A 15,986-nucleotide genomic window follows, 5' to 3' on the forward strand; every position below is an offset into this window, starting at 1 on the left:
CTGGGGGAGTGGGTTTAGGGGAGCCAATCCATTAGCAGAAAAGAGTTAGAGCAAAGAGGTGGTCGTCCAACCAAGGCGGAGCTGTCCCTGGAGAGCAGCGTTTCTTTACCTTCTCGAGGAGCTCCATGCAGGCGGCCAGGTCCATCCCGAAGTCGATGAACTCCCACTCGATGCCCTCCTTCTTGTACTCCTCCTGCTCCAGCACGAACATGTGGTGGTTGAAGAACTGCTGCAGCTTCTCGTTGGTGAAGTTGATGCACAGCTGCTCCAGGCTGTTGAACTGGGTATTTTTGAATACCAAAGTGTCTGAGTGAGTTTGGAAAATCCAGTGGAGACTCAGCAAAGCAGACACAAAGCGGAAGGGTGCTTTGAGGCTTGTCATTGATGCAAACAACTCACGTCAAAGATGTCAAAGCCAGCGATGTCCAAGACCCCGATGAAGTACTGCCTGGGCTGCTTGGTGTCCAGCTGCTGGTTGATGCGGGTGACCATCCACAGGAACATCTTCTCGTAGACGGCTTTGGCCAGAGTGCCCACCGAATTGGTCACCTTGGAGAAAAGAACATCCACTCAACCCTCAAATTAATGTTTTTATGATTGTATTAAGTTGAAACATACAAAGTTCACGTCTTGAAAGTCAAAAGCAGCTGGAGATAGGCAATTTCATATATTTCAGTCTAATATTACATCTATCTTGAGACATCTGCTCCGTTCCATGAGGTCTATCCCATTTACAAAGATCGTTTTCTACCAACCTTGGTTATAACACGTGACTCTAGCCCCGGCCACACCTAATTGAACCAGAGGTGGACATTTGGTCCAAGTTGGGCTAAACAGAGTGTCTCTCCTGAGAATTTGGAATTGGGATCAAAAGATGCTGGTCTCAGTCTCAGGGTGAGGCTGGAACCACGGAGATGTAAACTTGGGAGTTCTGGGGTGGCCACGGGCAGGAGAGGTGGAGAAAGCTTATCCACCTAGTGAGAACACAACAGAGCAGGAGAGAGAAGACAGCCTGGAGCTGTCTTGCCAGAGAGGCTGCCTGGCTCTGGAGGGCTCTTCACTTCCTGGCTCCAGACCCTCATGGCACCCAAGGCACTCCTTGAGTTACCCCTGAGGCCTAAGAATGAATTCTCCCTTCATGGTGAGGCCAGTTTCATATGTGTTTCTGATTCCTGCGACCGAAAGAACTTTAGGATGGTGGTTAAAATAGCAAAATACGTGAGTCATTCGGATTCAGAGCATCTCCGTTACCTGCTGGACATTTTGCCCTTTAGTGACATATTCGTTCCCAACCTTCACCCTTGGACAGCACAGGCCTTTCAGCATTTCTGCGGAATTCAGACCCATCAGGTACCCAGCTTTGTCAGCCACTGAAGGAGGAGGAGAAATGGTGTCACACAGACAGCAGCTGCTAAAACAGCCAATTAGGCCCTGGGTCCTCCTAGAAGTATTTTCTATAATCCTTTTGGATGTTTTTATGTTTTCCTACACGCCCCAGGCCTGGACTTGACTAATGGAGTTTCAACCCCATAAGCCAGCGTCCTGGGTTTTCGAGAACTTTCGCTTTGCCTTCTAGATACAATCTTTAGAAATAGGTTGATCTTGACTTACTGATATTTAAATTTCATTAAAAAACATATTGTTACCTAGTATTGTTGGAGTCTGATAATACAGCAACATGGTATATGAGTAAAGGAAGTACCGTTTGGACAGTTAATATAAGTTCAGCACCTTCCTAATTTCTGCAAAGTGCCCTGCTAATTAGCTGAGAGAGAAGTACGAAACCTTCACCCCACCTGCAAGTATTTGGAGATGGTCAAGCTCAGTTGAATGTGGGCAATTTCATATAGTTCACTAGGGGTTCAGTTGACTTTGGGATGGACCGGGCTGCCTGCATTGAGCTCATAGAAAAGGTAAAGAAATGCTGCTTCCCAAGGACAGCTCCTCCTTGGTTGGGACCATCACCTCATTGCTGTTTCGGGAGCCAAGTTAATAAAAATCCAGGGCAGTGTTTGTTAAGGACTTAGTAAGAGACCAGTTGTGTGTTTTACTCTTTGCTCAAACCATCCCTTCTTCCTACTTTGCCCATTTACCATTATTCTTCTGGTTACTTAAACTTGAAAGCTTGGGGTGGCACATCCTTCTTTTTCACCCCTGACATGCAGTGTTGAGAGGCATCTAAGTCCTGCTCATTTCACCTTAAAAATAGCTTGCATCTCTATGGTTTCTAAGACTGTAGAATAGTAAAGTGGCAAAGAGCCTGGGTTCAAACTTAGGCTTTGCTCCTTTATGCCTCAGTCTTGCCATTTGTCAACTGGGGGACAGTGACAGTACTTATGTTACTGGGTGGCTGTGAAGCAGTCCTGGTATACAGTAAGCACTCAGGAAGCACTGACTTGGGTTGGTCACATCATCAGAGGAGCTCAGGCCCCGGTTACAGCCACCGTTTTCCCCTTTGCCAGGCTCTTTCGGCTTCTAAACGCTGAACACGTGGCTGCCAGGGCTGGAAGAGGGTGTGGGACCTTGCCGTGATACATATCCATATGGTCCGCCTGTGCCGAGGAGCCTGATGCATTTTTTCCCTACATTCCACACTCTGGGTGAGCATGACTACAGATGGATTAATTCCAGGCTGTCACACATACTCTGCTGCTGCTTGGAGCGTCAGCGGCTTCTGGTGTCTATCACATACATTCTAAACCATTTATCCTGGCACTCAAGGCCTTTCCAAACTGACGCCAAAATAATCGCTTTTTAATTCCCATCTCTTACAAATCCACTACACATATCGTCTTCTATAGCCAAAGTGGACCACTCTCTGCTTCTCTGTCCCCATCACATCCCTTCCTTAGCCCACTTGCTCATCATTTCTTCTGCTTAGACTGCCTGCCCCCCCCACCTTTTAGGATCCTACCCATCTTTCAAAGTCCAAGTCAATGTCCCCACCTCCCCCAGGAAGCCTTCCCTGATTACCCCAATCAGAAGGGCTCCCTGCTCTGAGCACGTTGAATTTTTCTCCTGTTACTTCCCCTGCACCATTGGGAGGACAATGCACCCGTGGGTGTACATTTCCTGTGTAATCCCCTTCACTTGAGTGTGGGTGGAACCTGTGAATGTAATGAGATATCACTCCCATGATGAGGTTATTAATCAGTTGACTTTGAGTTAATAACAAGGGAGACCATCCTGGACAAACCTAAGCTGATCAGGAGAGCCTTTATGGACAGTGATAAAGTCATGTATATTTTCCTGGCCTTTAATTCATGGCTGTTGTTCCTTTTTATCATCTGGGGTGCCAGACGCACTGCTTCATGCAGTGTGGGGATGTTATCAAAAGGTAGAATTATTAGGGATGAACCAGCCTTTGACTCTGGGAGCTTGTAAGATGAAGTACTAGAGGCATGAGGCATGCAGGGTATATGGCGATGGGTCTGGCCGTCGGTCAGCCCCTACACTGCCCTCTACTCTGCTTCCAGGCCTCTTTGGGATGAAGCAGAGGCAGGTGGTGAGATCATCCTGGTGAGAGTCATGGGAAGGAAGATTTGTTCACCAGTCCTTGGTTCAGGGTCAGTTCAACAGATGTAGGAGGCGGAAGAGAAAGTGATAGGAGGGAGAAATTTATCTGCCACCTAAATTGGCAGCTAATTAATTCATTAATTTAGGTTAATTAATTTATTAACCTGAATTAATAGCTGCCTAACCAAGGTTCTTATTTTAGGCTCAGTGAGTAGGACAATATTCTGGATATTAATAATGATATGTAAGCACAGAAAGAAAGTGAAATTCACTCAACTATCATAAATGTCCACCCTAAAGTAACAGGTAAACTGACGGTGAGAGATACTGGACAGAGATTATTCACTTATGAGTTGATGCTCTTGTTTTCTAAGGAATCTCCACTAAATGATTCCTTGACCAAGTGAATGGGCTTCCCCAGCGCATGTTCAAAAAGCTTTGGACAACCCAAATTCAGTTTGTATGGTTTTCCAAGAGCAGCTCTTGAGATGAACACAAGGTTTATCTCCTGTGGCCCAGTCCACACGTGAACGCAGGGGGAGAGGCAAACCTCTGTCCCCTTCCCAGATGTGGTACCTTCGGCGCCGTCTGGCTCTGCCTGCACTTCTCGCTGTTTCTGCCTGAATTTCATGTTCCCATAGTGCATCACGGCGCCTGTGAGCTTGTAGATCCCAACTTCCTCCTCTGAGCTGAGGTCCAGGATGTCAGTGTCATTCTGGGAGTTAGAAAAAAAGGACAGCCGTCACAGCAGGCCTCAGGGGCCCAAATGCTGCTTTTGCCCGGCATTTTGTATAGCACGTGAGACAGCATTTACCCCAGTAAGTGGATGACAGGTGGGGTATGACAAGTTGGGGCTTAAAAACCGTGTCTTAATTGAACATATTTGTGTGGGTGGGTGAAGATTATGGGAAGAAAACGTGAATAATCTGATTTTAATCCTTTCCCACTGTGCATAGATGTGGGCACTGTTTTCTGGATGAGAACACTGGGAAACATTGTGTGATGCTGGGAGGATGTACTTTCACGGGCCCCATACCGGAGCTTGCGAACTTTGCATTGCAACCCAGGAATTACAGTGTAGTTCAGCATGGAGATAATATAGCGCCGTAGACTATTAGAACTGGAAGGGAAGATATTTTTCAAATGAGAAAGGAGCTAGGTAGGGGGCTAGGCCCTGAGAAATGGAATATTTCCTGCCATATCAGTAAACAAAGGATGTCACAGTCATCAGCGATTGCAGCCCTCCAACGATTGTGCCATCTAGCAGCCATCAGACGGCAGCCGCTCCCCGGGTGAGCCCTGAGGAAACTCAAGAAGGAGCGAATGCGTGCCATCTAGCAGCCATCAGACGGCAGCCACTCTCCGGGTGAGCCCTGAGGAAACTCAGGATGTGAAAACACGGGATACTGGCTCCAGATGGCTGAGGTGCATATCAAAGGAATGATTTCGGTGAGCTCAGACTCTTGCATCTTCCCATACATTGAGAAGAGCTAAATTCCTTAACTTGAGATGTCTGGTTTTCTTTCATTAACAGTAATCTTTTGATGTTCAGACTACCTGCCCTTTGTGGCAAAACTTCTGTATAACCTGGCTCCCCCCTCACCTCCTCGGGGCACTTCTCTCAGGGTTACTTGAGATGCTGCCTCCTGAGCTTGGAAGTCCTAAAAATTCCCACCAAATAAAACATAAGTCTCAACTTTTAGGTTGTGGATATTTTTTAAGTCAGCACCATCCCTATGTTATCTCATTAAGTCCCTATGAGAACCTTATAGGTGGTGCAGATTTTTTCCAAATTTCTGGGTGAAGAGCTGAGGTTCTGAGGGACCTCCCTGCAGGGAGGATGTGATAAAAAGGGGACCGGAGCAGCGCTGGGTCACTTCAAAGCCTATAGCAGATGCTGATTTGATTTTATAACCTCTTGTTCTGCCACAATGGTTTTAAACTGGAAAATCCTTCTCTGGGGTATACATATGATTGTGTAGCAGGGTTTGCAGCCCAAGCCTAAGCAATGCCCAGGGGTGGAGTTGAAACATGTCTGGATGTGTCAGGTAAGCTGGCGGGACAGACCATGGTATTGAAGCGTGAGGCACTCTTGGGGTGGCGCCCCCTTGTGGGGGAGGGAGAGTCCACGCCAGGAGCTGACAGAGGGGAGGAGAGTTTCTGAGGCCCTGAATCGTATCCCATCCCAGCTGATGCATATCTGTGTCCTAGGAACGGGCGGCTGCGGGAAACTAGAGAAAGAACTTTCTTTCGCTAAGTGCTGAAAGGAAGCAGGTGAGAGCGCGACTGCGTGGGAGCCTTCTGGAGAACGCAGTCACTCGGAGGCAACAATCCCCCTCCATCTGGCCATAAACCATCACCCTGGAGAAGCTCCGTGGGAGGAAGGAGCAACAGAAGCCCTGATGGCAGGAATCCCTGGTGAGGACCTGAGATACTTTGGGGACTTTGAGAATTCCTTAGGAGGGCCGTTCGGGGGGTGGGGGAGGGTGGCTGGAGGCCTTGTATCAGTCACTAACCCTCCTCCCCAGCTGGTAAAGACTGGGGAAAGCTGGTTAAGAATATATAATAGCCAGACTAATGTAAAATGAAGTTTGTTTGACCATGAACATTTTCTCCTTGACTTAAAACAATTAGCATCACCTGGAAATGTCACAGAATGAAGGCCAGGGAGCTGAGCCCTGGGCAGGAGCCCCTGGGGTGTTGGGCGAGAGTGCTTTCCAAAAGCTTTTAGAGCTTCCGTGAGGGCAGAGCCAGCAGGGGTAGAGATTAATTGCACTGAGATGGTGTATTTTAGTTAAAAATGCAAGTCCTGGGGTTGGGCAGATCTGGGTTCCGACTGTCGTTTACAAACTGTCTTCGAGCAAATTGTGTGTTTTTTTCCTAAGACTCAGCTTCTACCTTTATGAAACGGGGGTAACAGTGGTGCTGATGCCAGAGATCTTGTTGAGGCAAAGCTCTTTTCTCAGTTCCTGGCACGCGTAAGTGCTCAGTGCACTTAGTTAATATAGTTATCGATCCTGGAGATACTCCCCAAAGCTAAAGGCCAGAGGCCTGACAGGTGTGTGAGCCCGAGGTGGCAGGTAGCCGGAGGAACGGAACGGCTGCTGCAGAGCGGGACTCTTTTTCTCCTGCGTTAGACTTTCCTGTATTTTCTAGATTTTCTTAAAGAACCATGTAGATGGTTTTGTACCCTGAAACCTTCCAACAAAACCTTTAAAGACCTTATCCGTGCAAACATTTACTCTAAGAAGCTGGCGAGTGGAACTGAAGGCCTATTTTGGAGAACTTCCTGTATTCCCATTTCTGGAATCTTCTGAAATGGAACCAAGTGGGGGAGGGGTGTGATCTGTACTAATTCTCTGAGCTCTTGGGTCTAATCGCTGAGCATCCCTGCATCCCAGCTGCCTCCTGAGATCATGGGTACCTCTCGGTTCATAAATTCAACAATTCCTTACTTAAGTAAATAAACACACAAAATACATCAGTGGCCAACAGTTCCTCACTGTCGTCAATAGTGGCCACGGTGACCTCTCTTTGGCTCACAAAGGGGACGTCAAAGGGGTAGGTTGAAATGAGAAGCAGGTCTGTGAAGCAGAAGGATCCCTTTAGCCTCTTATGCACAACTGACTCTGAGTTTTTTTCCAATGTGATCGATTTGGAAGATGAGAATGAAAACCAAGGAACTTACCGATAAGTTCCGGCTTCTTGTTTGACATGATTTGGTAAAAAATATGATAGCTTCTCTCACGGGATAACTGAAATGTCACCCTGGATTTTTCTAAGAGATCTGAGGTAACAAAAAACGATGTGATTTTAGGGTCCCCAGGAGATGCCTCTGTGGCCAAGTCCAAGGTGCCAGATAGAGTGTTTGGACTCACAGGTTTCAATGGCCACTGATGCCAGCTTTCCTGTGGCCCCAAAGTGAATGCGAATGAGCTTCCCCCGTCCAAAAGACAGATTGAAAAACACAGTTATCTTCTTTATATGGTACTGTAGCCAGCTTCCGTTAGGTACTCCTGAGGATGGGTGGGATGTGTCGGGTCGCGGAGGAGGTGATGCCAGAAGCATGAGGACTTTCCTCCTCTCTGTTTGCTTGGCATCTGGTTCCCACGCCGGCTCAGCTAAGACTCAGGTAGCTCTGCCCAAAGCACCTGGCCCTGTTCCTACAGCTCTGAGGATGCCTGCAGGCTCCCTCTCAAGTCTCTGTTCGGGACTACCTCACACCTGACTGTCTCCTTGGTCTTTATCCCGCTCAAACTCTTTATAGCACCTTTGAACTGATAACCTGGTTGGACTATCTGACTTTTTTTTTTTTGCCTCTGAATGTTACTTCTGAGATTTCTTGCCTCAGTTTTCCTTACTACTTACTACATGCAGACCTAGCTCCCAGGCCAGGCCTCCTGGCTCCCAAAAGACCCACTCAGCCCTTGGGTTCCCCCAATCTTGGGGAGTGAGAGGTGAAATTATATATAGTATATATGTGTGTGTGTATACTCCCTTCTTACATCACCTGCTTAATTGGTCGCTACCACCCTGTGACCCAATTTGAGGGCAAAAATACCGCCTTGCTTTTTCACCCACAGACCCTGGAATGTAATACGTACTCAGTAGTATTCTCAGTATTTTCTGAATGAAGCCTAAGAAGAATTAATGAAGGACCAGTGGAGGTTTATGTGAATTATGTGTTCGCTCTTCAGGAGTTCTAGCTGCTGAATGGAAATGCCTCTGGGTACCTGCTCTACTGGCCGGTGAAATTAGATAGGAGGCTGGATACTTGTTTATTTGCCAGTGTCGGAAGTAAATGCCTCTTTGGTTGAGCTAAACCTAAGTGAAACGTTGAAGGATGGGACGTATCCTTCAATATCTTCAGTATCAACCTCTTCCCAATTTTTTTTTTTTTTGCGGTACGCGGGCCTCTCACTGTTGTGGCCTCTCCTGTTGTAGAGCACAGGCTCCGGGTGCACAGGCTCAGCAGCCATGGCTGACGGGACCAGCCGCTCCGCGGCATGTGGGATCTTCCCGGACTGGGGCACGAACCCGCGTCCCCTGCATCGGCAGGCGGACTCTCGACCACTGCGCCACCAGGGAAGCCCAAATTCTTCCCAATTTTTGAGCTCTGCTGCCTCCACCAGGTTTTCCCTCCTCCCAGCACCTCCTGACCTGGAGAAGGTCAGATCTGCTAACTAACTTCGCATTATGGTTTTCATGGCTAATAAGTCAGTGGATACTGTTCAACGGACTTACGTATTTTAAAATGCTTCCACCTGAAGAGACCAATTTTAGCACAGAGAAGTCATTTTGTACTTGTGGAATTTGAATCTGGAATCATTGTACCTTCAGGATGCCCTGAGGCGATGCTGTTTAGTTAGGGAAAGACAGCTAAATCTTCCTTCGGCTGGGAATAAGACAAAATGTTCTTTGAGGGGTTATCAGAATATCCCAGTATAGTCTACTTGGGGGTAGGCTAAGGCCAGATATATCCTAGTTTATGTGGCCATTTTTCATATTCAGCATTGGAGGAGAGGGTTTTCTTTCTGGGGGTCATTGACAATTGGACCGAGTCTTACGAATCTCGAGGAGTTGTCACTCCTCACGGTCTTGGCCTTCCTAAAGGCCTCCAGGAGGGGGTTGGCCTGGATGATCTGGTCTTCCAGAGTTCCCTAATAATAAGTGAGAAGAGGAAAAGAGAGGACTTTGGACGTCTTCTGAATTAACTTCCCAGTGACTCAAAAGTGTGGATGCTCTGGGAAAGCCCCAGGGAGCGATGTCGCCCGGCTCAGGCTGGTGGCAGGTACAGTTATGCTGAGTACCCACAGGCCCATCCCCACCCCACCCAAGGAGGCTTCAAGGTCCCATCGTAGAAGGGGTCTTAGCACAGCATCAAAGTGGCTTCTGGCCACACCAGATTCCAGGTTGGAGCACTACCTGCTACATCTCAATCTCCCAGACGGCCTTTCTTACTCTGATAACATTTTATTATAAATCATGGATTTGTAAAATATAGACCTCTGTTCCTGCATGCACCAGGACCCATTTACATAGATATTCGGGTTCAGAAGTAGAAATAGACTGTGAGCAATGAAAGTGACCCACGTGATAGAAACAGTTGTTCTCAAAAAAATTTTTAAGTTGCATAAAATATTTTGTGAGAATTATTACGTAGAAATCCACTTATAGAAAGCAGAGTTTTCACCTTCCCCCCCGTTCCCCACATGAGTGCTTGCCTTTCTGACGTCAGAGCTGTTTGGAAACTACTGTCCAGCCCAGTGGTTCTCGAAGTGTGATCCCTGGACCGGCAGCATGAACAATGGGAACACGACAGAAATGCAACATGCCAGGATTTTGAATGTGAGATAGGAATTTCAGTCAGAAATTCTGGGCCTGGGGACCAGCCATCGGTTGTTAACGAGCCCTCCTGGTGATTCTGATGTGCTCTCCCGTTTGAGAACCACTGGCCTAAACCATTCCTTCTCCAAAGGAGGATGTGGAGTTGCTCAAGGTCACTCGGCTGTTGTTGATGGAGCTGGTGCTAGAGCCCGAGTCCACAAGGTGGAGCCATTTCCTGCCTTGCCCCGTAAACACCCCCTGGGGCAGGACCTCGTGCCGTGCATCTCTGCTGGGCACAAAGCCCTGCAAACACTTGGTGCTCACGTGGGAATTAAGGTATACTTAGTCCAGCAAGCCTTCCAGGTGCAGGAAGCTGCTCACCTGCATCTTGCCCGGCCGCTGCTCCTTCCTCTTCTCCCCAGTGACCGCAATTGTTGCAGAGTACTGGACGAAACGCTTTGTGTTCACTGTCTTCCCAGCCCCGGATTCTCCGCTGTTGATTTAAAAGTAAGTGAGAGGGACTTCCCTGGTGGTCCAGCAGTAAAGAATCCGCCTTGCAATGCAAGGGACGCGGGTTCGATCCCTGGTCAGGGAACTAAGATCCCACATGCCGTGGGACAACCAAGCCCGCACGCCATAACTACTGAGCTTGTGCGCCTCAATTAGAGCCCACGTGCCAGAACTACAGAGCCCATGCACTCTGGAGCCTGCGTGCCACAACTAGAGAAGAGGAAACCCGCACGCCACAACGAGAGAGAAGCCTGTGCGCCACAATGAAGAGCCCACGTGCCCCAACAAAAGACCCCGAGTGCTGCAACTAAGACCCGACGCACCCAAAAATAAATAAAATAAAGTAAAATAAAATAAAATAAAGTGAGATACACAAACGTAGGGAACAGACTTGTAATTGCCAAGGGGACCAAGGAAAGGGGGAATGGAGGACAAATGGATTGAGAGTTTGGGATTAGTAGATGCAAACTATTATATATAGAATGCATAACCACCAAGGTCCTGCTGCATTGCTCAGGGAACTATATTCAATACCTTGCGATAAAACATAATGGAAAAGAATATGAAAATTCTTTCATATATATGTATAACTGAATCACTTTGCTGTACAGCAGAAACTAATACAGCATTGTAAACCAACTATACTTCAATAAAATAATTTTTTTTTAAAAAGTAAGTGAGGTAAAGGAGAGCAGAAGGAATGGACAGCCCCTTCCAAGTCATCATGGCGTAAACACAGGTTACTCACGTGATGAGGATGGACTTATTGTCTCGATCTAGAAATGCAGAAGGAAGCAGGATGGAGTAAATAAACAACATATAGGCAGGATATACAAATCAGGCAACATTGGGGGTAGACAGAGCCCATGAGTTCTAGTTCTGGCTTTGCCATTAACTAGTGGTGTGATGATCTGGTCATGTCTAGTCTTCTCTGAGACAATTTGGGCAGATTTCCCAAATGCTGGAGGTGTAACGTGGGCAGCATGGGAAGTGAGCGGTGAGTCCCACAGTGTGAAAGTTATTCATGTTCACAGATCTTTACCTCCTCTCTAGCACTTTCTTATCTCCCTTTTCAACAAAGAAAGCAAGTCTCAGACTTAGAACTTGTAAGAAGCCACAGCTACTAATTAGAATTTCTGGACACTGGTTTGTTGTCATTGCATTTTTCTTTCACCTTTACTTTCTACTTGTGGATAGTGACCGTGGTTTTCCATTGACAAGAGTGTTATAGGTTGAATTGTGTTCCCCCCCAACAAATTAATATGTTGAGGCCCTAACTAACCCCCAGTACCTAAGAATGTGACCTTATTTGGAAATAGGGTCATTGCAGATGTAATTAGTTAAGATGAGGTCATACTGGAGTAGGTGGGCCCCTAATCCAATATGACTGGTGTCCTTATAAAAAGACAAATTTGGAGGCAGATGAGAACACAATGTGAAGATGAAAGTGCAGATCAAGGTGATGATTCTAGAAGCCAAGGGATGCCAAAGCTGGCCAGCAAACCGTTGGAAGCTGGGAGCGTGGCCTGGAACACATTCTCCCTCTCGGCCCTCAGAAGGAACCAACCCTGCTGACACCTTGATCTCAGACTCCCAGGCTCCAGAGCTGTGTCACAATGCACTTCTGTTGCTTAGGCCACCCAGTGTGTGGTACTTGGTTACGGCAGTCCTAAGAAACTAATACTAATAGTGATATTATTCTTCCTTTTTTTAAAAAAATTGTTTTCCTCCAGATCAAAGGGCAGATGTGTTCGGTTCCTATTTTATTTTTATTTTTGGCCACGCCACGTGGCATGTGGGATCTTAGTTCCCTGACCAGGTATCGAATCCGTGTCCCCTGCAGTGGAAGCACAGAGTCTTAACCATTGGACCGCCAGGGAAGTCCCTATTTTTCCTTTTTGAAATGGACGGAACTTCAGTCACTATAAGGAAAGATTTTAAATATGCAGAAATGACCAGGATTGCGAATGTGAAATTGGCATGGCTGAAGTTTGGGCAACATTGTCCTGGATGACTTTAAAGCATCGTCAGATCTCAGATGCTTGCTTCTACTTCTTCTCTCTGCACCAAGTCAAATCAGGTGAAAGTTGAACAGACTGAAGTGATGTTAGGCATGACAGGGTGACGGTATTACCACATCTCTGCTATTTCATCTGCTATTCTGGGAATTTAAGGAGGAGAAAGAGGGAGCCTGAGAAAACAGGTGAAGGGAAGTTGCTGTGCCCGTTTCTCCAACTTTGCATTCCTAAGTGGCTACTAATATAGTCTCTCTTCCAAGTGTGTTCATGTTGGGGGTCTCTTTGGAGGTGGGGGCAGCGCATGTCTTTGTGCTCCACGTCCACCCCCAGAGAAGCATGTACTTAGCGTGGCTTCAAGAACCGTGACTGGTAATGGAAGATGCTGCGCCCCTGGCTTTCCATCCTGACATCCTCTGAATCTCCTGAGGTCACTTTGGTCATTGCACCATTTGGATGACCAAAGCCTGTGAAGGGCTCGAATAATTAACTAAGAACCAGTACAGTTAAAGAACTTGAATACTTCACTAAAACTATTTTTTTTAATATGCATTAAAGAAATTACTCACCAGTCAGCATGAACTGAAAGTCGTTGTCAGAGATGGAGAAGATGTGGGGCAGGGCCTCCTGGCGCTTCTTGCCTCTGTAGGCCGTCGCCACCTCGGGGTTGTACACCGGCAGCCGCTTGTAGGGGTTGACAGTGACACAGAAGAGGCCCGAGTAGGTCTGAGAAAATCAGAGAATTCAACCTATGGATCTTGATTTTACTCAGAGAAGGGAAAGGAATAAAGAGAGGTTGAAGGGCACTCACGTAGATCATCCAGGCTGCGTAACGCTCTTTGAGGTTGTACAGCACTGCTGGCTCGTGCAGGTGGGTCATCATGGCCATGTCCTGGATCTTGTCAAATTTGGGAGGGTTCATGGGGAACACCTGTTCACTGTTCAGAGTGAGTGTCTGGATATTGAGAGGAAAATCACGTGATGAGTGGGAGAGCCGATGTGGTGAGCTACCAGTGTGGTGAAAATGGTGAGATATTGTGCTGAGATTACCCCATTACTGTGGTTAACTTTATGGATCATTTCTGTGCCCAGAGATGATCCGTAAATAACTGTTCCTGATAAATCTAAGTCTGGTCAAAGTGTATAACCAATTCTGGTCTGATGCCCCCAAGTCAGCATGCCATTCTGTGTGCCAGAAGTGGGTTACAGGTGTGCAAAGTTAGAGAGCCCTTCAGCCTCAGGGTGGCCAGGTGGAACTTAGGATGGTCAAGGCCACAGCAGCTTGCCTCTGTTTACCCCATTTGCTATGAGTGCTGTAATGAGATCAAGCTTGGAATATTGGAAAAAACTCTTCTAGTGTATTCTGTGCATCTCCACCTCAATACCTCTGCTCATGTGGGTCCCTTTGTCTGGAATATATCTACATTGAAATTACATCTAGCAACCTTCAAAGCTCTTCTTAAGTGCCACTTCTTCCATGACCTGTTTCTGCTCTCCCCTATCTTTTCAAGGCTTCCAGAAATTCTTGTACCGCTGCTCTAATAGTTAAAACATTTGGACTTGAAGCATGGTCCATGGCTGAACAGTATTTTGAGACTATTACCTAATTTTCCCCTCTCTGCTTTCCCTTCCCTTTAAGCATACAACTGGCACTCCATTACTCAGGAAAGGTAGAAAATAAGGCATAAAAGTAAGAGAGCCTGTAAGCCTTTCTAGCGTTTGTTTTCCAAAAGCCCAAATCCTTAGAAGAGCTTTGAGGGTTTTACCGAAAAGATAAAAGGGAGGAGATTTGTTGATATGGACCAAATCTCTTGAGGAAAGGAAGCCCTTCTGCCCCACTGCCCTAAACTAGAGAGAGAGACACACCCAAAATAGCATAAGGGAGGTGGAAAAATCTGTGTGTCCTGGAGATTCAGAAACTGGGGCTTGTTTCTTAGCACATCCTTCAGGGGGGCAGTGACACCCCATGTGGTATTACTGAAAACGTGGCATGGCTCTGGGGAGGGGACTCCAATAGTAACTCCAGAAAATTTATTTCCGGCCCTGTGAAAAGAGGCTGACACCAGAGGTTAAGTTTAATAATAACCATCATCGTCATCATCTGTCTCGTATGCTTGAATTTGTGAACTGTGATTCATACCTACCATGTACTCTTTTTTAAAAAAATTATTTTATTTATTTATTTTTGGCTGCGTTGGGTCTTCCTTGCTGCGCACGGGCTTTCTCTAGTTGTGGTGAGCGGGGGCTACTCTTCGTTGCGGTGCGCGGTCTTCTCATTGTCATGGCTTCTCTTGTTGCAGAGCACAGGCTCTAGAGCGCAGGCTCAGTAGTTGTGGCGCACGGGCTTAGTCGCTTCGCGGCATGGGGGATCTTTTGGGCCCAGGGATTGACCCCATGTCCCCTGCATCGGCAGGCAGATTCTTAACCTCTGTGCCACCAGGGAAGTCCCCATACCCACCGTGTACTCTTGATTCCTACACTAGATGATAAACTTTGGGGAAGCAGGACTGAGATTTGCTCACATTTGCAAAGTGATAGACACGGTGACCTAGACATGATGGGTGTCCAGTAAGTGTTGAATTGAATGGTGCTCTGTAATTCTCTGCATTAAATTAGGCATTGCCTCTGGAGCTCCCTCTGTAAGTCACTCTGCAGCCTAGAGAGTTCTATTCGGTATATTCGCCCATCCAGCAGCAATCTGTATCAGTCTCTCCCTTAAGCAGTCCAAACGCTTCCACCACCACCTTCCCCTTTCTCCAAAGCAAACATCATAAAAACTCTCAAAGCCCAAGTCCTCGAAGGAAAGAGCCAGAGCAGAGGTACGTGCCATGGCAGTTTTTACCTGCGACTTCACTCAGAGGAGATCAATGTGAGGCTTGTTCTATCTTCAGATTCCTGTGGACCAGCATGCAATTTCTACTATTCTACTCCAAAGGAAAAGGAGGATGCCCGTGTTAGCAAGGACATCTGAGATCAACACTTACCCGGTCGTCGAGGGTCTTGACTGTGAGCTTGTCATTTTCCTTGCTCTGGATCACATAAAATTCCTTATCATCCACTGCAAAGCAAGCTTTCTTAGAATCAAATGGGCGAGTTTGAGCCTCGATTCTCTCCTCTGATTTCCGCGGGTAGGGAGCTGCTTCTCCAAAAATGGCCATCTCCGCATCAGAGCTCATGACTGCAGGGGCTGGGAAGACCAGGGCTGCTGAGTCTGGAGCTTTGGGGAGCTCCATCCTATTATTTCCATTCAGACAGGGGGCTGGATTCAAAAGTTCCTGGGATTAACCTATGTTCTGAGGAATCCAGGACCTGGTATAGGGGCCTAGAGTGGGCAAGTGGGGGTGAACTAAAGGGGATATTCTACTCCAAGAAAAAAGTTTGAGGGGACATCTCTTAGTCCAGCTCCAGGTGTGGAAGTCTACACCAATTAGAGGAAGCCAAGCTGAGCCTAATAAAGGAGGCCTCAGAAAATACTTCCTTATCACACATCACATTTGAGCCTTATGATCTCGGTGTCATTCCCAAATCTTAAGGGTGTCTGAAAAGAATTATTGGAATGTTGATAATTCCTAGCAGAAAGTTCAGATAGCCCAGTGAAAAGTAATGACTTGAACATAA

General features: G+C 47.0%; 1 protein-coding gene across 1 annotated transcript in view; it reads right to left on the reverse strand.

Moving 5' to 3' along the window:
• The window catches only part of LOC112401887 (myosin-13-like), a 43,420-nt gene extending 27,876 nt beyond the window's left edge, over positions 1–15,544 (reverse strand). Inside the window, 13 exon segments of the mRNA XM_024748414.1 lie at positions 110–280; positions 400–549; positions 1,252–1,370; positions 4,093–4,231; positions 6,997–7,100; positions 7,205–7,303; positions 7,395–7,458; positions 9,084–9,176; positions 10,225–10,336; positions 11,102–11,129; positions 12,938–13,094; positions 13,180–13,323; positions 15,353–15,544. Of these exon segments, the coding sequence (XP_024604182.1) occupies positions 110–280; positions 400–549; positions 1,252–1,370; positions 4,093–4,231; positions 6,997–7,100; positions 7,205–7,303; positions 7,395–7,458; positions 9,084–9,176; positions 10,225–10,336; positions 11,102–11,129; positions 12,938–13,094; positions 13,180–13,323; positions 15,353–15,544 (1,572 nt within the window).
• Positions 15,545–15,986: the final 442 nt, after the last annotated feature.

Source organism: Neophocaena asiaeorientalis, unplaced genomic scaffold (genome assembly GCF_003031525.2).
Source record: "Neophocaena asiaeorientalis asiaeorientalis breed wild unplaced genomic scaffold, Neophocaena_asiaeorientalis_V1.1 scaffold543, whole genome shotgun sequence".
In the NCBI taxonomy this organism is placed as follows: domain Eukaryota; kingdom Metazoa; phylum Chordata; class Mammalia; order Artiodactyla; family Phocoenidae; genus Neophocaena; species Neophocaena asiaeorientalis.